At 42.0% G+C, this 27,056-nt stretch overlaps 1 protein-coding gene across 1 annotated transcript in view; it reads left to right on the forward strand.

The window, feature by feature from the left end:
- The first annotated feature begins 698 nt into the window (after nucleotides 1–698).
- Nucleotides 699–27,056, forward strand: part of Aldh1a2 (aldehyde dehydrogenase 1 family, member A2) — a 79,357-nt gene continuing 52,999 nt past the window's right edge. Inside the window, 1 exon segment of the mRNA NM_053896.2 lies at nucleotides 699–824. Coding sequence (NP_446348.2) covers nucleotides 708–824 — 117 coding nt within the window. The 5' untranslated portion in view covers nucleotides 699–707.

Consider the following 27,056-nt stretch of genomic DNA (forward strand, 5'->3'; position numbering starts at 1 on the left):
CAACCCGGAGGTCTGACAGGATGCCCTGAAGAGCAACAGACAATCCCGAGGGTTTATGGTGTGGTTGGGATCAGGAAAAGAAAGGGCTGGGAGGAGAACATCAAGGACTGGAACTAACTACCTAACCCAGGGCAGATGAAGCCCACGGCCTCAGGCACAGCTAGGCCGCGGGGCCGGCAGAGGGCAGCAGTTGGGCTGAGAAGGCTGGCGGGGGCCAGCGCGGCGTCGGCGGTTCCAGAAGGTTCTCCTCCGGAGTGTGGGGAGCATCTATTACCCCACCAGCGTCCACGCGCCCTTCGCGCCACGTGAAAGCCTGGGCGAAGGCTCTCTCGGTCTGCTCCGGACCGCGGGGGTTGGAGGAGAGCGAGTGGAAGGAAGGGCGCATAGCTCGGCGGGGCTGGAGCTCGGGCGCCTCTCCTCCGGGTCGGTCAGCGCTTAAGGCTCGCGGGGCCGCCATCAGCCAGCGCGGTCCGGCCGAGGCGGCGCTCCGGCCGTCGAGGCCCACGGGGGCGCCCGCGGGAGCGTGGGCCGCGGACTTGACCGTGCGGGCGCCGCGCACGGCCGTATGCAAATGTCCTCATGGGCCGGCCCCCCGCGCCTGTGGGCCGCACGTCCAATAAGAAGCGCCCCCCGCTTGACACCTGCCTATATACAGCGAGCGCGCCCCGGCCGCGCAGCGCCCCGCGCACACCCACCCGCGGCCGCCCATGACTTCCAGCGAGATCGCCATGCCCGGCGAGGTGAAGGCCGACCCCGCCGCGCTCATGGCCTCGCTGCAGCTCCTGCCGTCACCCACGCCCAACCTCGAGATCAAGTACACCAAGGTAAAGCCGTCCTGCGGACGCTGCCTAGAAGCGTCCTCTAGATCTCTTCGGTGACCGGGTCCCGGAGGTCGCCTGTCATCCCCGCGCCTCCGCGGGGACCGCGATGCGGGCTTCTGAAGTTCCTCCCTGGCTTGGGGAGAGTCTGAGGGAACCGGTCCCAACCAGAAGGCAATGCGGGGTCCGCCGGGGGCGGCGGACCGTGGGGACTGCCTGGGGGGGTGGGATTTCTCAGAGCAGACCTGGGTCTGGTTCTGGGGATCCCTACGACTCCTTAGAACCGGCTAGGGTCCAGTCCTGAGGTCCCCTAGATGTCCCTAGGGCAGAACGAGGCTTAGTTCTGGGGTACCTTAGATCTCAGAGCAGACCAGGGTCCGGTTCTGAGATTCCCCAGTTTTATCAGAGCAAATGGAGTTCTGCTCTGGGGTCCCCAAGTCCTGGCTCCAGCTGGCAGGGGTGTTCCTCTGGGCTTCCTCAGCGCATACCGGGGTGCAGTTCTCCCAGTCCCTCGGTCTCAGAGCAGACCAGGGTTCCCCGCCAGGTTGGCGTTGCAGTCCAGTGTCGCCCGGCGGTCCTTCGGATCCAGGGCTGTGCGACCGCGCCGGGTTAGCTTCCCTCAGAGCCCAGTCGCTGAAGGGTTGTCAGGACCCGAGTCCCACAGACTTCGCGGGGACCTGGCGGAGACGCAATAGGTCTAAGTCAGGATTTCCTCCGGATTTTGTAGGCAATGGACATTTTAGAAAAAGGGAAAACAACCGAATTCACGCAAATTAGGGAGCTCACTTTTGCACTGATAAGCCTAATGATTTTTTCCTAACGAATTCTGACATCTTAGTTTGTCAAGCACGAATTATTGTCGTTAAACTGCATTAAAAAGCAATACACGCCCGCTGCCCCATGTAAATTGATCCTCCACCACCACCGTTCTCAGGGGGAAAAAAATATCCACGAGGGAAATTTGTGAAATACATACACAAGGGGATTGAATGTAATAGCAAAGAGGCGACTGTAGCCTTTAAAGCCACACTTCCTGAGAGTTTATTTTAGAATACTCTTGTTTGATTTTCATTCCTACCGCAAACTTTTGCCAGTTAAATGCAGCGCACGCACAAGATACAGCTGGTAAGTGTTCCACCGCGAGCATTAGACGATACGCGAAATGTAGAGAAGTTAAGTTGCTCGCATCTGACAACTGTTAACGTCGAAAGAGAAATGCAAAAACGTCGTTTCTTAATTTTTGTTGCATTGAGTTTCAGAATAAGGATCGGTAGGATTCGTCTTTTTGAATGTGGATTTAGGTGGAGTTAATGTACCTGTTAGCTTTTAGATGGTGTGACAAATTTTTGAAAGCCATTTTAATGAGAGGTCGTTAATGGTTATAGCCCTTTAGGCATTGTTTGCATAACAATAGTGCCAGTGTGTGGCACATCTCGGGGTTTAGGAACAAGCCAGGAAAGCATGCACATAAAAGTTTTGTTTTATGAGGGTCCCTAACCTCTTCAGATGCGCTTTAGAGATCTTAAGAGGCAAGATCCACACGTGATTCCAGAGGGTTTGTTTTACACGTTTGATCAGATTATCCTAACAGCCCCTGAAAGTCTGCAGTAGATATCTTTTTTCAGAATTTCATTTGGAAGCTCCTCCAATTCTGCTTTTCTCTAGCCACCCCCTCTCTTCTCTCTCTTGTTCTACCCCAGTAGGAAAGACAACTGATTTATAGCTAATTGGAGCCTTTAATGTCGAGTCTTTTTAGCTCCATGAAGACTTTTATCCAGTATCCACTTTCCCACTTATTACCAAGAAAAACAATCAGAAATGAAATAATGGATTGTAACTTGATTCTTTAATTTGTGGGGAGGAGGCGCCTTATTTTTTGTCTTGACAAACAACCCTCGTAAATGGTGGAGTAACGCTCATCTACAGGCGAGCTCTTTCACAAAAACTTTGTAAAGTCAGGTATCTGTGAACACTGGAGCAGCTTCTGTGCCCAACTCTTCAGTGAGACTTCTACATTTTCTAAGACAGGAATCATGAAGAACCAGCTCTAGTTCAGTTTATTTAACGGAAAGATCAGTGACTGCTCTTTTGGTAGCCTAAGGTCTTTTTTTTTCTCCACCTCCCTCTTCAAAAGAAAGAGTTGGGAGGTCTTTTAAAAATTCATTCATGATCAAAAACGAGGAGGAATGTATTAACAATTTCAAACAGAAAAATGGACTAGGTAGATAGGCAGTCCTTTAGTGCTATCATATTTGTTAGGAAAAAATTTAAAAGTAGTATGCCTTGGGATCTGTTGAAAAAGAGGAAACAAAACATTTGTATCAAATAAAGTTACTATATGGCAAATAAATTTATCATTAATTCTGTATCATTAAACATGTTCTTATTGAATGATACTGTGACTTTTCTATGTGATCTGACAAGAATATAAACTGATTAATGACCAACATAACTGGTCAGATTATGAAAGTTTAAAAAGTAAGTTCTTCGAATATTTTGCATTTGTGATCGTGCATTTATTAGCCATTTTCATCATTTTACATCTTCTTCCAAAAGGACTTTGCACTTTTAAAATGAAGGAATGGGGAAAATAGCCAATATTATGTTAATGCCAATTTCTGTCAAAGGTTCTGTAAAAACAAATGCTGTGAAAGCAAAGTTCAATCTAGAAGCATTCTGAAAGAGCTTAAGTGTGGCTTTGTATTGGCTTTTAAGTAATTGCATTCCATTAAAAATAAAACAAGCCTGTGGCTTGCTCCAAGTTCTAATGTCCATTTTAGACTAAGGATAAATGACAGTAGTGCCTTTGGAATATGTCTGTTTTCTTCTTCTCCTAATACAGGAACCTAGACAACAAGTTTCTTAAATGATTCTTGCTAGGGAATGGGGGTTTTGTTTGTTTCAAGATGTACAGTCAAGGAAGAAGAGCACTGATGTAAGACAAGCGTGGAGGGCACCCGTGTGGAGCTGAGAGTGCATGCTCCTTTGTGTTCTTTGAAGACTGCTCAATAGTTGATCTGATTGTGTTTCGCTGTGCGTTTCTCAGTTTTTCTGAGTTATTTCTGTTTTATCTGCCTGGCTTTTTGCATCGCCAGCCATGTTCTGGGAGCGCGCACATTGTAAAACTAAGGCTTAGCATTCTCCTAAGAACTGCCCCTGACTTCTGGGAGGGGTGGGGTCTCTCTTCCTCTCAGGATGTCCCTTCCCTCCTTCTTTCTCTCTCCCTTTCACAGATTCCCAGGTCTTTAAAAAAGTTTATTTTGCTGCCTTTCTGCTTTCTCTGTTGGCTCCATCTTTCCTTCTGGCTCTACTGGTTCATTCCTGGAGTGAGCAACTGAAAAAATGCCCGTAGCTGACAGCATGAGGCTGCTCTCCAGCATTTGATACTTTGGAGAGGTATTAGGGTCCACGAAGAGGGCATTTTTGGGCACTGTATGTTACACCTACAAGAGAAAACACAAAAGGCAGCTCACTGGGAAACATCAGGACAAATGTACATCTGGGTACCTATTGTTTATTCTTTTATCATTCATTTAATAACCTTTTAATAAGTGCACTCTGTTTGCTGGGGTCAATTTCAACTCAGTTCAAAGGGTTTTTTGAGGCGCCGTGTCCTTAACAACAGTGTAAATTGGATTATGGAACTGCTGCCTTCTAGGAACTTAAAGTCTTATTAGGAAGGTTGAATGCCAAAATTTTCTTTTCAACATATCAGTAGATCAGTTGATCAACATAATGAGAATATTTCAACATCGCCTGCATTTTCATAGGGCCAATTGCTTTACTTAGCATTTTCACACATGCACACATTTTTAGTTCTGTAAAATCCTTAGAAAGAGAATAAAAACAGAAATAATTGATAAGGGAGAACTTGGCCTCGAATTTTAAAAAGAGACAGAGCATTCCTGCCATACTCTTACTTTTCTTATTTCTGACACCTCTTTTTAAATGTAGAAAGCCTAGATCTTCGCTTTTTGTGCTACTTCTAATGGAAACAGGAGAATGGGACACTGATCTACTCCACTTAGAAGAGTCTCTATGATTTTCCTCAAAATACATTTAATTTTAGGTGTATTTCGGTATCCCTAAGTATGTGTGTGTGTACTACATGTGTACGAGTGTCTGAGGAGCCCAGGGAAGGCTGGGTGTCATATCCTCTAAAGCTGGAGCCTGCGAGCCACTTGATGTAAGTGCTAGGAACCAAACCCAGGTCCTCTGCGAGAATAGCAAGTGCTTTCAGCCACTTGAGCCATATTTCCAGCACCACCTTTATAATTTTTGATTCATTGACTTTAATTACTATTTGTTATTTTTGTTGTTATTCTTGGTCATCACCTCATCGTTCTTTTGGATCTTGCCCTTATGGATCTCATTCTAAACCTTCATTCCAAATCCTACTCATGGTCGTTGTGCTAATAAATTATCCATCTAGCTGCCAGTATATAGAGGACTTTTACCTATCCCTCCTTCCCTCCCTCCCTCCCTCCCTTTCAGAATCTGGGAAGATGGCAAAGTACTTGGCCTTCAAGAATGAGGGCCTGATATCCTCTCCTCACCACACATGTAAAAAGCTGGGTGAGACAGCCCACGGCCATAGTCTCATTACTGGCAATATGGACAGGAAATTCCCTGGGGCCTGCTGACCTACTAGTCTGACTGAATTGGTGAGCTCCAGGTTCAGCGAGAGGCTTTGTCTTCAAAAATAAGGTGAAGAGTAGTCAAGGAGGATATCTCACATTGACCTATGACCTCCACATCCTCTACTTCCCCCACACAAGCAGTAAAATACCTTTTAAAAATAAATATACAGCCTTTTAAACAAGGAATATGCGTCCCCTTTTAACCAAGAATAGCTAAATAATGTCATTATGGAACTTGGCTTAGATAAGTCTCCTGAGGCCCTGGCTTTCTACTTCAGAGACTGGGTTATCACAGGGGACCATCATTTACTGAGGCATGGTGAACAACAGTTAAAGAATGGTGAACAACAGTTATAGAATTGTGAACAACAGTTATAGAATGGTGAACAACAGTTTTTCTATTTCAGTGAAGACTTAGACACCTGCTCTGTGAGGTCTGACTTCAGTCTAGCCAACTAGACTGGCTTTTTAAAGAAAAGCCAGTCATGTCTACTTGGTTTTCTCTCTTTTCCATTAGTGAATCTCAGTGATCCAACCATGACCAAGCCTTAGCATCTCAAGTCCCAATTGCTGGTCCTCCTCAGTGAAATAATGAGATGCAAATACCAATGTGTGATTTTGTATCTTTCGCTGTTGTTTGTTTGTGTCATTTTACTAACAGTTTACTGTGGTTGACAGACTGCACAGCCCACCTGGTTGTCTAAATATAGTTTCATTGTAACACAACCCTGTGTGTTCAGTAACATATTGTCTATGGTTTCATTTGGATTGCAATATCAGAGTTGAGTCCTTGTAACAGAGACCATATGGCCCACATTTTGAGAAACGTTTACAAGCCCTTGCCATGGAAAAAAGAAATGGTTTGAGCTAAAATAGGTATTTGATCTAATCCTGGTCAAGCATGTATTTCTTGACTATGTGAACAGTTAACATATATTAAACACATGGTGTCATGTCTTAGAAAGGAAGTAGTCAAGAGTATGTATGGGCTTCTCTCAAGGAGTCTCTTTATTGAGTTTCAGTTTCTACACTGATCAAAATTGGAATAGTAGTACCTGCTTCTCAGGGGTCTCATGAGTGCTAAACAAGAAAGTATTTATATAGACAATCAGCTAGTGTTAATTTTTGTTTTGCAGGCATAATGATTTCATTTAGATCATCATTATTATATTTGTAGTTCCAAATTGAAAGTGGCCAATTTTAAGAAAGGTCAGAATTGAGTTCTTATATGTTTACAGTGTATTCTGTACTCCCTCAGCATTTCTTCAGCAGGTTATTATATTTATCAAAAAGTCACTAAATCCATTTTCCAGCAAGTGTTTTAATAACAAATTCTTTATCTGACTCTTGAGTCAGATTTAACATTAATATATTCAGTTGGCTGGACTGAAATGCCAAGTTCTGAATACTTTTAAAATAGTTTGAACAAAGATGTAGCCAGAACTCAGAAGGTAGTTATCTTTTGGCAATGGAATGGTGTCTTTGATTTATGTAATCTGAAACTGAAAAAACTTTCGCTGGCTTTGACTACCCAAGATAATGCCTCAATTTGGGAACAGGGGACAGTCACCTTCCAGAAAGTGAAATATCTCTAGTGACTAATTGACAGCTTTCCTGGCCTCTTCTTAATGTCTTTATTTATGATGACAGGTCATTTGAGACCCTTCATTTCCTCTCAAGCACAAATCGAATGTCAACAGAGCAAGTTGTCACTATGCCACTTGGACTAATTTTTAGCTGCCTTTCAGACATTCTTAAAACCCTACTCCACGTAACCGTTCAAATGTTCCAAATTGGGAATTTCTTCTCTTGGTATTTATTACTTGTTTGTATTGTTTTAATATGGAATTGTATTTCAATTGTTTCCTTTTTAAATTATTAACTTTTTCCTAATAGGTGAGCTCTCTGCCACCAAAACGCCTAAAATCTTAACTTTCACTAGTGTATTTACTTAAGTCTCTGTCACGTGTCTCAGGCTTTGGAAGTTCCTGTGGGAATAACCATTGAATGGCTGCAGCACCCTGACTTTTGCAGGGCCCAGTGCTTTCCCAGGACTCACATGGGAGTTAATTGCCCTCCTCTCAATGTGGTTAAAAATTAGGATGTCCTGGGGTAAACATTCTTATTTTTATTCTAGAAAGAAGCCTTCCTGCTACAGCAGTTGGGCATTGATGCCTGGAGCACTTATCTGCTCAGCCTCCTTACCCACATTTGAGTTCTGGAGAACCAAAGTAGAAGTTTCTTTATCCCTAGATCTCCTGAAAGACACAGTTTGCTGTCCTGATGCAACTATAAACATCTGTCTCTTATTTGTAAGAATTTAGGGGAATATGAATATGAAAATTCCTTCTAATATTCATTACTAAAGTTTAGAAAACACTTCAGGGGGCTGGGGATTTAGCTCAGTGGTAGAGCGCTTACCTAGGAAGCGCAAGGCCCTGGGTTCGGTCCCCAGCTCCGAAAAAAAAGAACCAAAAAAAAAAAAAAAAAAAAAGAAAACACTTCAGAATAATTAAGAGATTATATTTATATATTTAACCATAATTTTCTTTTGTCTAGCCTAACCCTGCCTATTTTAAGTTTGATACTTCAAGCGTTTTGCTTGAAGACAAAATGCTGTCGGTCACAAATCCTTTCGTGTAAATAGAACTGCTCCAGGAATTAAGTCTGACAAGATATTGAAAATTTAACAAACTCACTAATAAACAAAAATAACCCATTTTCTCTTTTTTCAGCCACCAGGGCCTATAGCAAATCTAAGGACTGGGTATGATGATGTAAAAATTTAGGGAAATAAGGTACAATAACAAGACATTGGCTAGGAGAAGGAAATTGGGAAATGCCTGTGTGAATTTATGGGAACAACTGGAGGTCTTTCCATAGGAGTAAAATTTGCACTTCCTCAGCAAATCCTTTGTTGGGAGGAGATTAGGAGTCAATATGAAACTTTGGTTTCATTCCCTAGCAAACATGAAACTGTATTTTAAGCCTGACATTCACGATACCAGTGTAACTTGGTAGAGAGGCTTTCCATGTTTTAATTTTATATTCTTTATGTGTGTGTTGCTTGAGTGTTTGTCTGTGTCTTGTGTCTGTGTCTGGTGCTCAAGAAGGTCAGAAGAAAGTGGTAGAATTCTCTAGAATTAGGGTTATAGATGGTCGTGGTCGTCATGTGGGTGATGGGAATTGAATCCAGGCTATCATGTGCTCTTAAGTGTTGAGCCATCTTTCTAGCTCCAGAGAAAGCTATCTAGTTGTATTGCCTAGGGTCAGTTTTTAACTGGAACTGGAGCTATCCTTTTGCTACAGGAATTTGCTCATTCATTTATCAGTTTAGCATTTATTAAGGCCTCTTTTGTACAAAACTTTGGTAGTTACTGTCTGACACAAGATGATACATAGATGTGGTCATCACTGGGAAGAACCTGAGGAGAAATCCCACTCAGCCACAGAGTGAGGATGCACACGTAAGTGACTCTCATGAGTGATCACAGAATAAGAGTGTATCAAGTGCTGGAGGAGTCAGAAGTAAGGAGACTTTTCAGGCTGGTCGAACAGGTCACTGTATTGTTAGATTATAAGAGGAATCGATATATGAAAAGGTATGGATGGTAACCTACATGTGTGTGTGTGCGTGTGTATGCGTGCGTGTGTGTGTGTATGAATATAATAATAGTTCATATCACGGATGATTTTCCAATCTCAGGTTGAAGCTGCCTCTAGTAAAAGAGTCATGAAACACATGTACGCTACCTGACATCACAGCTTAGCAACAGTGTGCTGCAGAGGAAGCTCGTGCATTCCAACACAGAGCTTCTAGAGCTGTGGCTCCCTCCCAGAGTCACCCGAGGGGGGTCTTTTTCATTCCCCCTGCTGGGGAAAAGAGCAGCATTTGAAATGTAGTTTTTACTGGATGGATATTGATTGCTTTTAAGCATAAATTTGAAAATCTCAAGTGAAGCCCTCATGAATTGGAGACCATCTGTAATTACCACGTCTTCAAGAGTTGCACTGAGACCCTCCTGCAAACTCCTCCCGTTCCCTGTTTCTTCCTCAGAGGTATTCGTCTTTATCTAATCCATGCGCACAGGTGAATCCATAAACACCATGTTGTTGTTCTGCATGCTGAGATGTTCTGTGTAGGTGTTGCATGCTACATATGTCTTCTGATAGATTTTGCTTTGCTTGGCATCATATTTCCAAGGTTCACCTGTGCTGCTGGGTGAACCCACAACTTATTCATTGTCATTATTATATATTATTTCATACTGTGTCTCTCTCCTAATTTTAATTTAATCAACTACTGACATAGAAAATAGTTTCGATATCGGGCATGAGAATGATACTGTGGTAAGCAGCCTTCAGTATGTCTCCTTGTATAACTCATAAAGAACTCCACATACAAGAGATCTGCTGGCTTGTGACTGTGCTCTGAAGGTTCAAATGGAAATGCCATGTCTAATATGATTCTATAAGTTTCCATCTTTGCTATGAGCCCTCTAGTGTCCCCACTGCTCAATATCCTCAGCCGTACTTGAGTTCTGATATTTGCCAGACTTGACAGTCTAAAAAGGGTGACACTTACTGCTGACATTTTCTCGATTTCTTGTGACACTAAGCATCTTATATTCATTTGCCATTTGGTTTGGCTCCTAGGTAAACCAGCTATTTTTCCCTTATTTTTCTGTGTATATGTGTTAGTGTTGACTTAGAGTAATTTTTTTCATTTTCAGAATTGTAGTCCTTTGTCAGATATCTAATGTGCAAACATTTTCTTCTTGATTATATTCTTTGCCATACTTTTTGTCTCATTTTCATAGAGTTTTAAATGCAAATGAAGACATTTTGTTTCCTGACTAAGAAACACAATGTAATTTGAAGTGCTTCGGGTGTTCTCACATTGTCCTGAAAGTTTTTATTTTTTTCTTCTTCTTCTTTTTTTCCTTTTCTTCTTTTTTCTTTTTTTTTTTTCTTTTTTTTTCGGAGCTGGGGACCGAACCCATGGCCTTGTGCTTGCTAGGCAAGCGCTCTACCACTGAGCTAAATCCCCAACCCCGAAAGTTTTATTTTTATTATTGGGAGTTTTGTTTTTGTATTTATGTCATGATCTCCTTGGGATTGGGATTGTTTATGTGCAAAGGCACATAAATGTGGAGAGCACTTAAATGGATAGGGCAAATGATGTGGCTTAGAGAAAATCAGTTTTATTAATGGGTATATTGTTTTGCATTGTCTTTGAATTTTGTTCATTGTAATCCTATAATAAAATTAGGACATCTAGATTGTATGGTCTCCAAGCCTGGTCTTCTCTGTTTTGGGAGATGCTAAGAAATTGATGGATAATTTTAATAATATTGGATATTATTAGAATAAGGATACTTCTAAATGAACTTACTTTAAAACATTGAGATAATGTTTATTACAATTCACTCATGCCATATTTAATTATTCTTATAACATTCTTACGTTACCTATGATTATAAGTGCTTATACATTAGGCATTATTAAGCTGACATTTATGTAATGTCAGCTACTGTTATTCTCCCTCTTTGTCTCTTGCTTTCTCTCTTCTGTGAGTGTGTGTGTGTGTGTGTGTGTGTGTGTGTGTGTGTGTGTGTGTGCTGCTCTTCCAGAAGACATGCATTCAATTCCCAGCACCACACGCTAGCTCACAACGATTTGTAACTGACACTCTCTTCCAGCCTCTTTAGACACTCATTCATGTGGTACACAGACATATACTCAGGCAAACACTTGTATGCATAAAATAAAAGTAAGTAAAATCTCAAAAACAAAACAAAAAAACCCCAAGTAAGTGTGTGTTTCATCTCGCATGTGTAGAGAAATTGAATTATTCCTTCAGGATTGAAAATAACACCGTAGTCCATCCCACTTTAACACTTTAACTTATGTTTAAAAGTCAAAGCTTGTGTGCTACACATTTAACCTTGTGTTTGGATCTGCAGGCAGTGTGGTCCATGCAGTTGTGTGTGCCTAGAGTTACAAAGACTGCTGTCAGAGATTCTCTGTAACATGGAGTCCAGTCACTGGGTGTAGTCTCCCGTAACACCAAGCAAAGTTGGCTGCCTGATACACTTTTCCACAATGAACTTCTATGGCCTGTGTACCCATATTACTTACTTGTATTTCTTTGAAATTGTAGAACTTTGTGTTTGAGATTATACTTGTCTATATAAGCCTATTACTAAGTTGCAAATTCTTATTTATCAAGGTTTATCAAAAGGATGGGCTCTATGTATAGCTGTGTAGATGCTTTGGAAATGTTTGCTGAATGAATGACTACTGGAGAATTTATTATAAGTAGCTGCCAAATGGAACCGCTTCACATATGAGTCTATTTAATTCTATGGTAATCCTATGATATGAATATTAGAGTAATATCTCCCTTTTATAAGTGAAAATACTGAGCATATTTAAATTAAATGCCTTTTCCTGGCTCCTCAACCATAGTAGGTGACAATGCCAGCACGCTGTCCTTTTCTTTACTGTTGGTAACAGCAAGAAGTGCACAGGAACTCTAAGAAAAAAAAATCCAATCCGGACCATGAGCTCTACTGACCTTTAACAATGCATTCCAAACCCAGTTCTTTGACTACAAACCCCAAATTTCCAGTTGAATGGTTAAAGAGAAAAGGCCAAGGGAGTGAAGGGAGACAATCTGACATCCTGGGTATGAACCACCTGCGTAGGTGTGATTCTGCCGGTGACTGTAAAGACAGAGGGTGTTGGAGGTTTCTCACAGGCTGAGGACTCACACACTGCCCCGAACAACACCTGTTTGCTTGCTTCTTTTTCATTTAAAAGGTGCTCCTCTTTGTCATGGTTATGGTGGTTCCCTTGGCAAAGGAGGGTGTGCTCCATGATTCATTCCTATTTGGAAGCTCCCCTCCCCCAGCTGATTATTTTGTATAATATTATTGTTACTTTCCCCAGTTACTTTTCAGAAAGAGTTGAGTGGAGATGTTTACTTTGGCTGCCTATGACAGCTTAAACACCTGTCGGGTTCTGTGGGCCTGAGCAGGAACACAGAACAGCACAGCCCTGCAGTATCCAAAGCTTTCCAAGTAGGGTCAGTGACAGACAGAGGAGCTGACTGGGTGCATGACTACTTTTCATTGGAAATGACTCAAAACTCCTATGCAAAGAAATGCTGACGTGAGTTGTCTCCTTTGTGGGATCTTAGAGCCTTTACATTCCTTTCTTCATTTTCAAAGAGGAGCTTTTTTCTCTTCACATCCTCAAAGCCCCATCCCTCACTCTGCCTCCTCCATCCTTACTCACATGTGTTTCTCTTCTGTGTCTCAGAAGTGTTTTTCTTGGGACAGACCTTTGATAACGGGCAGCCCAAGTTAGACTCCTGTTTTTATAAATAGCTGGTTGAGATGGGCAAGCTTTGTGGTTCTCTCTTCCAGCTGTTGCCCTAAATAGTCCTTAGGGAAGAAGCAGTGAACATGGAATAGCCACATTTGACTTCTATGAGCCCTCTTGAGAATTTAGTAATTACTTAATGGATTGAATTGACGACATACCAGATAACAGCCTGGGTTGCATTAAATTAACCTTTGCAAATGGGCATTTATTGGTGTACTCTTAAAGACCTACATGTGTTGGCAGTAATTGCTCTTCCGTGTCCCTATACACTGGTAGGTATTTGTACTGAGTGCACATCTTCTCAGATTAGCGCCTGGGTGGTAGTTTTTGCCATTTAGTGATGTGTGCATTGTGTTCGACACACTGAGCATAAATCCTGTCTTGTAAACAGCAGGGAGACTAATGAGGTTCGCCCACATTTGGGTGTCATTACCAGGAGTTCCAGCAGAGATAAAGAGAAGGCTTAGAAAAGAGGTGCACTGAACAGATTTGGGGACCTTTGATGAGCTGCTTTAATGAGGGAGATCATTGCTTAGAATTTACTGTAGATGTCTGTACACAAATATGGGCAAGAGAAATAAATGTGTCGCCCTTACTGAGCACTTGCAAAGTCACTGACTCAGTTTTCCAGAGGGGTAGTGTGGGATGGTTTGTATTTCTGATTGTGAGTGGTCTAAAGAGAAAGATGTCTGTAACCATGGGCGTGCCTTTTGCTTACGTGGACCCTCATCATTTCAGTCAACTAAAGCAAACCAAGTCTCTTACAGGAAGTCTTCTAAAAGGCAGTGCTTGAGATCTATTTCCAGCATCTGTCTTACTACTGTAAAATGAGGCAGATGCTGATGCTACACCGGAGAGTGTAATTATTGCTTAATGTTTACACTAACTTTCTTCCTGCATTTGATTCTTTTTGCTTTTGAAATTATTTTTTATTACAATTTTTTCTATACAAAACATTCTTTCCCTACCCAAATTCCTCCCAAGATCCCCCCTGCCCACCAGGTTTCTTCTTCTTTCAGGTCGCGGTTCCTTTGATACATTGTGTACCCCAAACATTTGGTACACAATGAATGAATTAATTCATGAGCACACACTGGAAAATAAAATTGCCTCACTTACTTGTGGAGTCACTAATTGGTGAAATGTCAACTAGGAAGTGAGTGCCAGGATATCATTTTGAAATAACTGTCTCGTATGTGTTTCTTTTCAAGAAAACATACACATCTCAGGGCGGGAACCTCCTCTACTCCCACTGACTTGTGCAGGCCCTCACTGAGGGTACACATATAGGAGGACACAGGCAGAGCACTGGACATTTGAGGACCATGATCTGCCTCTAATGTGGGAGCGCTTAGTGGGTCCTCATATAACATACATTTCTTCAGCTAATGAAAGCAAAATCATTTGATTGCGGTTTGAGTGCCCCAGTACATTAGGTCCCAGAAACAGGGTGACACTTTGTGGTATTGAATGACAATTTCAAACACATCTTTTTTTATTACTAATAACAGGACAAAATAAGATGCATATTTATTTATCTACTTATATAAAGAACCAGAAGAACTGTTTTCCCTATCTTGATGCTTTGAAACTCTCCATTCACCAAGCCCCAGAACCCGGGGTTATGAGAACAGGAAGGACAATACCGAACTTGTTCACACTTAATTGTCTTTCTGGGACCAATTTTGGGATGCTTTTGTTAAGAATACTTTCCCAAAGATATAGTGGTAATTACCAAAGAGTGGTCCACAAAAACCTCTGTTAATGATTCCCCTCCTATACATGAGTGGTTTGCAGTGCAGTAAAAGTTCATTGAGTAGGAATGAGTTCGGAGTCTCGTGTTTTGTTTTAGGTTTTTAAGCATATCAAAAGACAATATTTTGCTACATAAAAAAAGAGATCTCTGTATAAAAACACACCCAACAGAGATCACATGGGTCACATTTGCTCGATTTACAGCCCTAGAAATTAGAGCGGGGGCTGCAGTGATAACTCCTTCAGAGAGAGGGAAGGCTCGCAGTCACATCTTTAAGCTGTTGCAGCAGCTTTTCTGCCAAGCTAAGTTCAAGAAAACCACAGAGGGCCCAGAAACTCTGAGGTGAGAAAACGTGTCAGCGGCTCACAGCTTTTCACACAGTCTAATAGCGACTTAGCACTTGGCAGGTCAGTGCCACTGCGATTTGTCTCTGACCTAAGAGTTCTGGAGTTCTTCACATCAAAACCACATCTTGCTGAGCTGAGATCAAACGCAGGAAGGTAAGGACCCTGTCAGTGATTTATCATGCCAGAGAGAGTGCTCAGGCCAGATGGGGCCACTGGGAGTGAAGCTGACATCCCAGCAGCTCCTCATACACGACTATCATGTAGTTGTAAGTAGTTTTTCTTGAAGACGAATTCCATGTCACGTGGTATTTCTTAGACGGACTTATTGCCAACAAGGGGTTTATTTCACAATCAAGTACTACTGATAAATTGTTCTTAACATTTTTATTCTAAGTAGAGATTTCTTGACTGAATAAGCATTTGATAGTTTTCCCTCCCTCTCTTCCTCCTTCCCTTCTTCCCTTCTCTTCTTCCTTCTCCTTGGAAGGTACCTATTTAAAAAAAGAGGGAAGGAGGATGGGGAAAAAAGGAACAAATGAGTGAATTAATGAGCTTTGAGATCTCAAAAATTTAAAAGTCTTTCTAAACATTAGATGGACGCTCAAGGTAACAAGTAGAGTCCATAAACTGCAATGCCTGGCATTTATTAGCTCATTATCCTTTTACGTCAAAGATGTTCGCAATGAATCATTGTAAATAATCTACAATCTAATTCCTGAGGTAAGAGCCAGAAAGAGTAAGCAAGAGAGAGAGGGGGGGGGGGAGGGAGAGAATCATATAAAATAGACATAATTATGTTGGAAATTATTTTATTTTCAGTCAGAAATTCACTGATTCCTCTCTTTAACTGTACCAACAGTATAAGAAAACAATTGCTTTTTATTTCTTGTCATGAGGAAACGAGGTGACTTTCAATTATTGGTTCAGAAGACGTTCTCGGCCTTAGACTATCCAGCCCTTTTAGCATAGGGTGTTCACTTTGCACCGCAAATAACAAGGACTACTCGCTTGTAAACCTGTATATTAATTTTTTATTCAGCCAAAGGTGCCAGTTGCCTTTTTGGCCTTTAAGTTTCTCTATGATGAGAAACGCTTCTGTAGGTGGACCGGACTTCTGTGCCTGGAATTAGGTTTATCCTGAGACTGAAAACTCATGTCATTTCCAAGATGTCACTTTATTCACACACCAGGGTTATTCTATCTGAAGAAACTCTCGAGCTCCGCCAAGAGTAAGGTTTAAGTGCAACAGTGAGGTGATCCTGCTTATTTTTCACTCAGCATCCTTGAAACACATGCCGTGACCCAAGAACATCTGATTAAGTTTGGCAGATAAGATATATCTAGTTAAATTTGAACTGGGTTATTAAGAAACTCTCTAGTGTAAGTGTACCCCAGGATTTCTCAGGGATTTGGAACATACATAAACTGAAGTTTCACTCATTTTCCCTTCTTAATAAATCCCTATGTTATTGGCCACCCTGTACCTTGTTGTAACTTGCTACCCAAAGCTATCGGACAGAAGGCTTATGAGTCTTATTTGTGAGCAACAAATAGACAACCGTTTATGTAAAATTAATTGGCATGAAAAGGAAGGAGGATTCAAAGAATCCTTTCTAATTGTTGTACTGGGACCACTGAGCGCCCTGGAAAGAGTCCTCTTAACCCTCGCAATACTATTGAATACATAGGCCAACCAAATCCATTGTAAAGACAGCTTAATCTCCTAAATGAATTGCTCCAACCTTCCAATTCAAAATCATACAAACAAAAACATTGAGATAAGCTGGGTGCTTTTCAAATGGGGACCCCTGTGGCTTTGAAAATAAACACTCCAACCTCTTTCCACTCCAACACCCACACCCACCAACCTTTCTGATGTCCTCTATTTGCAAATGAACGGTCAATCCTGAGAAAGACAGAAGACTAATTAAACCCAGGGAAGATAGGCAAAGAACATTTGTTTCCAAGCAAAAGACAAAAAGAAATCGTGTTCCGTTGGGCTTACTGCCCGTGTTCACTAGCCTCTCCCTAGCTTTTCTTCTCACAGCCCATTTCCCAGGCCACTGATCAGGCCCCTTTCCTGGCCGGGACTGTTTGAGGCACCTTGGGTTTTTTGCTTTTTTTTTTTAAACCCTGCTTTCCTGCAGCACTAAGAAGGGTATCAGGGAGCCTAGATCATATGTGGGATGGCTGCTTCTGTCTTTCCAGCTCTCTCTGTGATGGTTTGGCAATGGATAGATGATCAAACACACAGGTGATTAGAACACTCACAAGTTGCCTTTTAAAGAAAGATTTATTTTTATGTGCATGGATTTGTTTGCCTACACTCACGTATGTATACTATGTGCATGCCTGGAACCTTCAGAAGGCAGAAGATGGGGTCGGATCCTCTGGAACTGAAGTTACCGAGTAAAGACTTAGCCACCACGTGGGTGCTAGAAACAGAACTCAGATCTCCTGCAAGAGAAACAAGTGCTTGTAATTGCTGAGCAGTCTCTTCAGCCCCTTGAATTGGTTGTTTACATCTTGCATCAAAATCCATAAAACATCTCAGTGCTCACTGGCCCAGGATTTTCTGTAATCCAGTACCTTATTCAATCAGTATTACCCCTTGGCACAGTGTTTTCCTCTTATGTTGTGTATGAGAAAACTGAGCCCTAGAATGCTCACAGGGCATACCTAAGTTATGCTCTTTAAGTAATTGTAACGCATGTAGGAATTTAACCCATTGAGGATCTATGTGAGGTATAAAGGGAGTGTGGGCACATGTGCATGTATGCCGCTGTGTGTGTGTGTGTGTGTGTGTGTGTGTGTGTGTGCGCGCGCACGCGCGCGAGCGAGCGCGCATGCAGAGAGCAGGGAGAGACAGACAGACAGGTCAGGGGGAGGTGGGAGATTGAGATTTGATAAAAAAAAAAAACAAAACTAGGAAGGCTTCTAGGGGACAAAATCAAGTATAAGACTAAGACATGGCCTATGTCTGAAAGAACGTGGGAGAGCCAGGATGTCACAACTGGTATGAAATGTCCCTTTCAGTGCTTGGATTTATGCTCCAAGGGAATACAAGGTCTGTGCTGACCTGGAACACAGGGTTTCTGCATTTTTTATTGTGAATGACTTGAGAAAGCACGGAGCTGTTTCAGCAGCACTGAAGAGGCTAGGCATCTCTAACTCTTTCCCAGCTAATCTGGGGATAGTGTTGTCCCTCCTCAGGCTGGCCAAAGTGAACTGTCCTCTGGAGAATTCAACTGATGGCCAATCAGATTCTCCTTTTGTTTCTCTGCTTTCTCAGTGTCTTTTCACTTTTGGGGGGTGGGGGATGGAGGGAGACAGAGAGACAGAGAGACAGACCGTAGATGGCCAGCTCAGAAGCTGGGTGTCTCTTTTCGGTCTCACTGCCAGTATCCTGTTTCTTCCTCCCTGTGTTGTTACAGCTAATGTCAATACTGCATGTTGGTATCATATATTGGGCATTCAATGCTTGATTTAAAATACTAACTTACAATCATCTCAGAAAAATAATTGACTCAAACTGTTTCATTTGATTTTTAATTTGTGTGTCCAAATACTTTTAAGAGTGTAGTTGCTCTCTTTCTGGGAAGCCTATTCTCTTTTCTGCCTTTTGGTCCAGTACATAGCATAAGTGACATTTAGGTCACACTCTGTTGGGTCCATTATTTAGATTTTTTTAGTTGATTTTTAATTAGAATTGATGAATTAAGTAATGGCAAAGTAAGTTTGTTAAAAACCATGCCTTTGCCAATAAAAGATCACATTTATTGGACAAAGGCTATGCCTGCACAATACCAAGGCAGAATTTAAAGTGGAAAATGCCATCAGTCACCTAGGTGGTTTTTTTCCATAAGATGAGAGAGAGAGAGAGAGAGAGAGAGAGAGAGAGAGAGAGAGAGAGACAGGGAGAGAGAGACAGAGACAGGCAGAGACAGAGATAAACAGACAGCCAGACAGACTGATAGAGTTTTAACACTTCTTAGCCAAATGTTTTGGCATGAATCAAGAAAGGAAGCCCTCACTTCTGTTCCAATCATGGAGGTTGATATTTGAAGAGGGGGTTTGATCTTCACTATTAGTGAATTAGTGATCTAAACCAGCTCTGTCTTTTTATTTTGTATTTTTAGACTCTTAGCTATCAGTAAAATAAGCCGAGATACTTTTCTTAAGTTAAAAAGACTTTTGTTGCCTTTGTAATGCCTCAAATTATTAGCTTTACTGAGCACTGTACTGCGTTGGCCACCAGTGCTTGGCTCTCATTCATAGAACTGCAATCAAGTGTGTCCATCGAGACAGCAGGTAGACCTGCACGTGCAGGTGACTGCGCACAGCCAGTCTTCAAACTGTTGAGCCTCTGTATACAAACGGATGGATCTACTACTGATCCACTAACTGGTACTCTCCAGTGGTGATCCAAGTGCAATTCAGTGGCAAACTAAGTATTATTTAACTTCCCAAGGCACTGCATACTGCAGTGTTTACAACACATAATTTAAAGCATTGACTATAAAAATAACAAAACGTTCTACTATTGAAATTAAACCTGGCAGCTAAGTCAAAGGATTGATTGACAATAGGAAATGGTTTTCATCTAAGTCCTATCCATACCAACTGTTTAGAAAATTCCTCAGACTTCAGATTTTCTGGTTAGAATATTATTCATGACCACCCCTGTCTATACTGTAGTCATGGCAACTGTTCTGCAAGCTGAAAATGGGTTAAGCCTGATTCCCTCTCCAGAACTGCTTCAGAAGTGGTTAAATGATGCAGCTTGCATGGCTAACGTGCACCGTCGAGTCTTCTTCTCAGTAACTGATGAGATTAAAAAACAACTTAGTGCAACCGTTAGGATAATCTGTCCTGGTGTTAGCTAATCTAAATGCCTTATTCTGACTACCTTCCCTTAGGAACTTTTTTTTAATCTTTTGGGTATTTTCTCATGCTTGCTATCTTAGGATATAGGAGAAAGCAAATAAAACTCAGAGACTTTTCATGAAGGAATAGAGAGAGAGGGGGACCTTTCATTTTAAGCTGTAGGCACATACGTACTCTACCTCACTAATGGCACGCCAGCCTTGTAAGGTAGGTAGATCTTCCTTCCTCTTCCTATGGAAGAGGAAAAAGCTTAAAGAGGTAACTTGCCAACTTGCTCAATGTTTGTGGGCACAGGCAGACTGATAGTTATATGGATGTCTTAAACTCTGGTACTTTCCTAAGGGGCTCTATAAGAAAGATGAAAAAATACTTTCAAGGTTAGTGACTTCAGACCTTGGTGGCTTTCCTACTTTACTTTGTTTTCCATACATAGATACAACTCTCTGATCCTGGAGCTCATAGATTGGCTGCACTGACTGACCAGTGAGCTCCAAGGATCTACCTGTCTTTTCCCTACCTACTTCCTTATTGAGCTTACAGACACACACTGTACATCTGACTTTTACACGAGTACTAGGGATCCCAACTCAGGTCTCCAAGCTTGTGCAACAATCATTTTACTGTACGAGGCATCTCCCTAGTCTCTCACTCCTAATGGTCTCTTAGAAAATAAAACTGTATAGGCCAACCCGATTGCCTTGAACTGATGTTAATATGCACATGTAGATGGTCTTTCTGCGTTAGCTCAGTAGTACAGCCATATTCTCCACTTACACATCTGAACATCTCTCCTGGAGACAATGAGTTGTCTATTCTTTTATGTGGGAAGGGCCACTCTGGCAGAAAGCATTCACTATGGTGCATTGTCCTGGTTAGGCTTCTTGAAAGCATACCTCTGGGAAGATGGTATTTCTGAGAGAGGAAAGTATTTTATATGACATTTCCTTCCCAGGTGCTGATCATCTAGGATGTTGTAAAATATTTACAGAAGGGAATTATACTTCAGTACAGAGTTTTTCAGATGCTCTCCATGTAGTGCCTCTAATAAAGTGCCAGTGTGGATTTTTATTTTCATGCTCTTAGCCAGGAAGGGAAACTGTTGCCAAACAGCTGTGACTGGTTCATAAACACTTTGGCAATTGATGACTTTCTCTTGCTTGGCTTGGATACCTAGATTCTACAGAGGAAGAGAGTATGAAAATGCACCTACTCACTCAGATGTAGTCAGTTCCTAAAAGCAGTCATTGGCCATTCCCCCTTTCTTTCTACTCATCCCAGGCCAGCCCTTCTGGGCCAAGTCATTAGGATAAAATTGCTTTTGAAGTCTTCCCTTGTAGCTGCTATGTAGATGTTCATGGTTTTAAGAGCGCACAACTATTGTTTAGGAATTGCAGAAAAAGAGTGCTATCAGAAGTTCATCATAGTCTGGTTGCTATCTGTTCCCTGGCAAAAGTTCTCCTACACCTAGGGACACCACCGATGGAGATAGCCTAGCACCACATGTCGTAATGTAAGCCAGGGTTTCCTCAACACATTGTGCCTTTAAACAATGAAACGTGGCGTAACTGTCTCTCTGTGCTGGTTGTGCTGGAAGAAAAGGGGTCTTAGATGCCAGTGAACTTTCTTCTGCTGAATAATTTCTAAGATATTCTATTAAGATTTCTAACAAACCCATGAAAGAAGCAGGGAGGGCTAGCTCATGTACCTTATTGGCCATCCAGCTGGCTTTTCAAGTCAATATCAGCAAAAATTAAATGTAGGAAAAACACTGGCATGGGAGTCAGAGCATGGTGGCTTCAATTGTGCCACTTTCGGGGGACACACAGTCATTGACAAGGGATTGGATTTTATGTACTTACGTATATTGTGTAAGTTGTGTCTTAAGGCTTCTTCTAGCTCTGTGACTGTGTCGTTGTAGCCAAACCCAGATTCTATTCATATTCAGGCCAGACAAAGATACTCATGAGTAAATATTAAAATAAAACGTTAGTAGGCTAGGCTGTCAAAGCAGTAGCATGCAGATGGTTACACAGCGGGGACCAATGCCTGTTCTCTTGGGAGAAGTATGGGGCACAAGCCCAGCCGGCTGGTGTTTTCCGACTCTTCTACCTAAATTTTATTATTCTTTGTGATGTCTTTGTAGTCATCGTTACATATTAAAGCCTAGCTGTAATGGGCAAATGGTACAAGCAACTTGTGAATGCAGAAGGTGAATTCAGCAGCTGTTGTCTAAATGACTGTGAAACGTTCAAGCACTCTGAGGGTATAGAACATTGTGCTTTATCACAACTTCTGATAAGCATCTTACCAGGTGCCGGCTGGTGTTGTGCCCGCTCTTTTGGACCTCAGATATAAACAAATGAGAATGGCAAGGCTGGTGGAAATGACAATGGATTTGATCACAGCACCATTTCTCAGTTAGTCGATAGGAGATTCCTAAAGTACACTTTCAAACCACACCCAGAAACTCATCCAGAAAGTGTCTGTCAAGGGGTGGGAAGAGTTTGTGTCACAGATGCCATACATGAGCCTTTCTTTGGTTACCAAGGCTGAGACCCACAGGAAGACAGTGAAAGCTAGTAAAACAGTCACTTGCCATGTATTTAGCATGAAGCTAGGATTAGAACACAAGTAGTCTTTCTCCCTGTTTCTTCTGCTTCTCCTCCCAACACACACTCCCAGTGCCATCAAAGCAAATACTCACATAAAGTAATACCTCCTTATATATAAACGCTTGAGTTTGTTGTTAAGACTGTTTGTTTCAAGCAGTCTGTTGAAATTGAACTGTAGACTGGCTACACTAAGCGTTCGCTAGTGGTCAGTGTATTACAAGGGAGCCTGCAAAGCACCTTTGTCCCTAAGGGCCATAACAAGATATTGGCATTGTTTTAGGACACTAAAATCATATTCTGGTTAAAAACTGTCTACAAGAAACACACGCAGACAAATATCCTAATAGTGTAGCCTAACCTTGGAATCCAGACAAGGTAAGGGGGAAAATAGGCAAAGTGATATTCAGTGTTGACTGAGGGACAGCTTGTCTCAAAGGTGAGAAAAATGACTCTAGGAGTCCAAGAACCTCGATTTTGAAGGGCATATTCTAGTTCTTAAAGAAGCACTTGCTTCTTAGGCAGTATCAACACACAGCAGGGTTGGGGATTTAGCTCAGTGGTAGAGCGCTTGCCTAGCAAGCGCAAGGCCCTGGGTTCGGTCCCCAGCTCCGAAAAAAAGAAAAAGGAAAAAGAAGAAAACACACACACATACACACACACACACACACACACACACACACACACACACACACACACAGCAACTTTTATTGAGCACCTGCTAAGGCCAAGTTCCATTTCCAGATAGCTATAAAAATGAAGATGGCATAGCGGTGTGGTTGTTCTTAAGGAGCAAACAGCAAAGCAGGGACATCTATAAAAGTATTGCAGGCTAACACGATAGATAGATAGCAGATGGTGGAGGATCTTGGGAAGTCTTTTCCAAGAGGTTGTATTTGAACTGTGTTTTGAAAGAGTGACGTTACTTTAGTATTTTAACAAGTAAAGAAAGGGAGCAGCATATTCAAATATCCTGGCTCATAAAAGTTTACATCTTCCTAAAGAATTGCTTTAGTTTTAATGTGGAATTTGGGAGGACTGAGAGTGATAGATAGTCTGAATATCTATATCTCTCCCCAATTTTTTATGTTGCAACCCAAGTGATTAGTTAGGCAAGAGTATTGAAGGTGAAATCTTTGAAGAGTGATTAGACAGTTCCCCAGGAATGGGCTATGTCCTTACCAAAGAGACCTAAAACAGATAGCCCATCTATTCTGCCAGTGAGTGCAAAGGGGAAAGGTGTCCTCTGTGAACCAGAGTGGGTCCTCACTAGATACTGAACCTGCTGGTGTCTTGATCCAACTCTCAGAGCTGTGAGAACTGAGTGTTGTCTGTAAGCCACCTGCTTTCTGTTGTTTGTAGTAGCAGTTGAATAAATTTAGAGAGGAGCTTAAATCTGCAGGATTTATGGCGCTGTCTCCATTGGTTTATGCAAGGCTGTTGGTTCTCCCCAGAGGCACCAACTCCCACCGTATTTAGGTATGGACACATACTTGATGGAAAATACAATGTTGGGAGTTCAGCATGAAATGATGTTCTTCTGCATCATTGTTCTGGCTTAGGCATAGATGAAGGATTGTCTGGGCCAGATCAAATAGGAAGAAACACAGAGGTGCCTTGCTTAAGACAGTACAAATGCTACTCGCAGGTTATTCAACTTGGAGGAGGCTGACTGGTTACTGCCCTGTTTCCAGTCCACACTCATGCTGAGCAGAAGGTACCTGGTTGCTGAGGTTTTGGACTCCAGATCCTTTTTGTCCGTGGCTGCTGGCAGATTCTTTATATTCCTGAACCCCAGCATCCTCATCTCTAGAACAGAAAGCACTCACTTCATTGGCACTCCTGAGCATAAAGTATCTAGAACCATGCCTGTATAGCCGATGTGTGCAAATGTTGGATTCCAGTATTCCCTTGATAGCCATGTTTTATATTTGACTTTACAGTCATATTATTTTTCTCCTGCCTTGACTGGACAGAACACAGGTCTTTTTAGTGTCAGCTTGGCAAACAAAAGGAGGAAGCCTAGGAATGCTGAGTAGAATGGACAGAGCTCTGTCAACAGACCAACTTTCAGGTTTTTGCTATGTAAATTACCTGTGGCATGAATTTGGGCTTGTAACACAAATCATAGTTTATTCTATGGGAAAGTAAAACAGTGCGTACATCACAGATTTGTTATATAAATCAAGTGAGATAGTGAGGGTTCTTGGTACGTTTTGGGTAACTGATGGTATCAGCTGCTCAGGATTGTTTTTCTGGAGTTCTACTATCCATGTGCTTCACATCAAAACCAAGTGCCTTCCTAGATTATTATTACTTCTCTTCTGCAGGCTGTTTCACTCTTCACCGTGTTGTCCGAACCATGTATCTAGACTCTCAGCGTAGTTCTTTAAGAACTTGTGCTTTAGTAGTCCTGCCTCTTCAGCTGTGCACTCAAAGATGAAGCCCAAACCCTTTCTTCAGAAGAATGGAGACAGGCAGATGTGGTTGCTATGGCTGGGTTTCAGGGAAGCACACAAATTATGCCTCTGATAATATTATATGCAATTTGAATATAAAACCTATCATTTTGATTGGAGTTGGGGAAATAGTTCAGTCAATAAAGTGCTTGATTTGCAAGCACAATGTTGTGAGTTTGATCCCCAGAACCCATTTAAAAAAAAAGTAAGCATGATGGTGTGGATCTGTAATCCCAGCTCTGTAAATGCAGAAACTGCTGGCTCCTTGGGACTTGCTGGCCAATCAGCCTACCCTTCTTAATGAGCTCTAGGATAGTAAAAGACCCTGACTGCAGAAAAAGTGGAAGACGCCCGAGGAAAGACTCCTCTGGCTTTCACATTCGCACGGACACTTGTGTATGCACACACACTGGCAGACATGAACACGCACAAAAGAGTGTGCCTAGGCGCGTAGGAGATACTCAAACTAAGTGTTGCTAAACATTGCATTCCTCCAGGAACAGCTTGGCTGATCTCCCCATCCATGGCACTACGCACTTGGTGTTAAGAGTAGGGCTAGTCTTACCCACCAGTGCCTAGCATGGTGCTTACATAGAGTAGATGTGTAGTAAGTGCGTGGACCAAAAGGAGTAATGAAGAGGGAGATAAGAAATAGGTACCAACTGCCTCCCTGACCTTTGTTCTCTCCTTTTCCCTTGTTCTTTTCAGTTCCTCTCTTTCTCATAATGAACAGTGTCATGAATCCCTTAAGTATCCTAACTATTACCTTTTAAAGAAGATAATACTTCTTTCATTTTCTCTCCACAAAAATGAAAAGTGGCATGCCTCTATTATAAAGAAATGGCCTCAGCAACTTCTGGAAAAGCACTAGTGGTTAATCAGTTACTTTTTATTTAAATACATATGCTTAATGCTGAATTACATTGTAAAACTCTCAGGGTGATTTATGGTCTAAGTCGGCCTTAATTAACATCCATTCCAGGGGAACAGTAAATGGGAATGGCTTTCACAATCGAGGGCGAACAATGAACTCTCTGGGTGTTGTCCAATTTGTAACATGATTTACATGGAAGCAAGCCCTTCTTCTCTCGGGGTTATCCCTTTTTCATCTGGTGTTTAGGACGGGTTATATATAATCCATAGATAGGGACATTTGCTGTCAAATATGCTGGCTGATTTAGAGCTAGGCCACAAAATGGTCACTATTAATAAAGAGGGGGAAGAGAGAGACAGAGAGAGAAATTCTCATCTGAGACTTTGCAGGGATTCCAGGTCCTTGCTATGTCTCGTCGCTTGTCCAGCCCATGGCGGTTTTACGAAGTGACCGTAATGAAAGTCAGATTGAATGCACAGGATACATACATTTAATCAACAGCCATCGGAGCCTGGAGTGCTGCAAGCATTATAAGTGCCCCGTGAATGCAAATTTATGGTGAAAGAGTCCACGGGGCGGGAGGAGATGAATGTCTGCTGGATGGTACTACCTGACACGGGACACCAGAAGACTTTGCAGAGGGAGGGATTTCAGTGTAAGGCTTGCCTTGTAGAGCTGCCAGCTGCTTGGTTTCAGAACTTGAAACATTTCCAAAACCTTAGACGAGGCACTTTATACACGCACTAGAGTAAATACTCTGGTTTTACTACCAATTTAAATGTGCTCAGTTTACAGTAATGAGCTTGTATAGGCATTACCTTGTTTATAGAAAGTGGAACAGGAAGAAATGAACATTATCCAGGACCGGTAGCAGTTCCCAGTGCCTTCTCCTGCCACACGGAGGGGTGGCCAGTCTAGTTTCTTCCAGTTTGGGACTATGTCACAACCGACACTGGTGTATGTGCTTGGCTTTGATGCCATGTTGCTCCAACAGAGTCCCAGATCACCCAACCAGCTTCTATAAAAGCCACCCACTTGACTGTTTCTTAACTATTTTTAGTATAACAGATGCCAGTAGCACGGTTAGGAATTATGGGACAATGGAGTGCACATGATTGGTTTTATTTTAGCCAAGTCTGTTTTCTACAAGTGATTTGGTCTCCAGAGTCATTTCTTTCCTCTTAACAATATTTGCATATGATTTGATGTGGATATGGAAGCCCTGGTCTTTGTCTCCTGGAGTGGTGAGTCAGGACCCTCTGTGGCCCTCTTAC

This window comes from Rattus norvegicus, chromosome 8, assembly GCF_021556685.1.
Source record: "Rattus norvegicus strain SHRSP/BbbUtx chromosome 8, alternate assembly SHRSP_T2T, whole genome shotgun sequence".
NCBI lineage: Eukaryota > Metazoa > Chordata > Mammalia > Rodentia > Muridae > Rattus > Rattus norvegicus.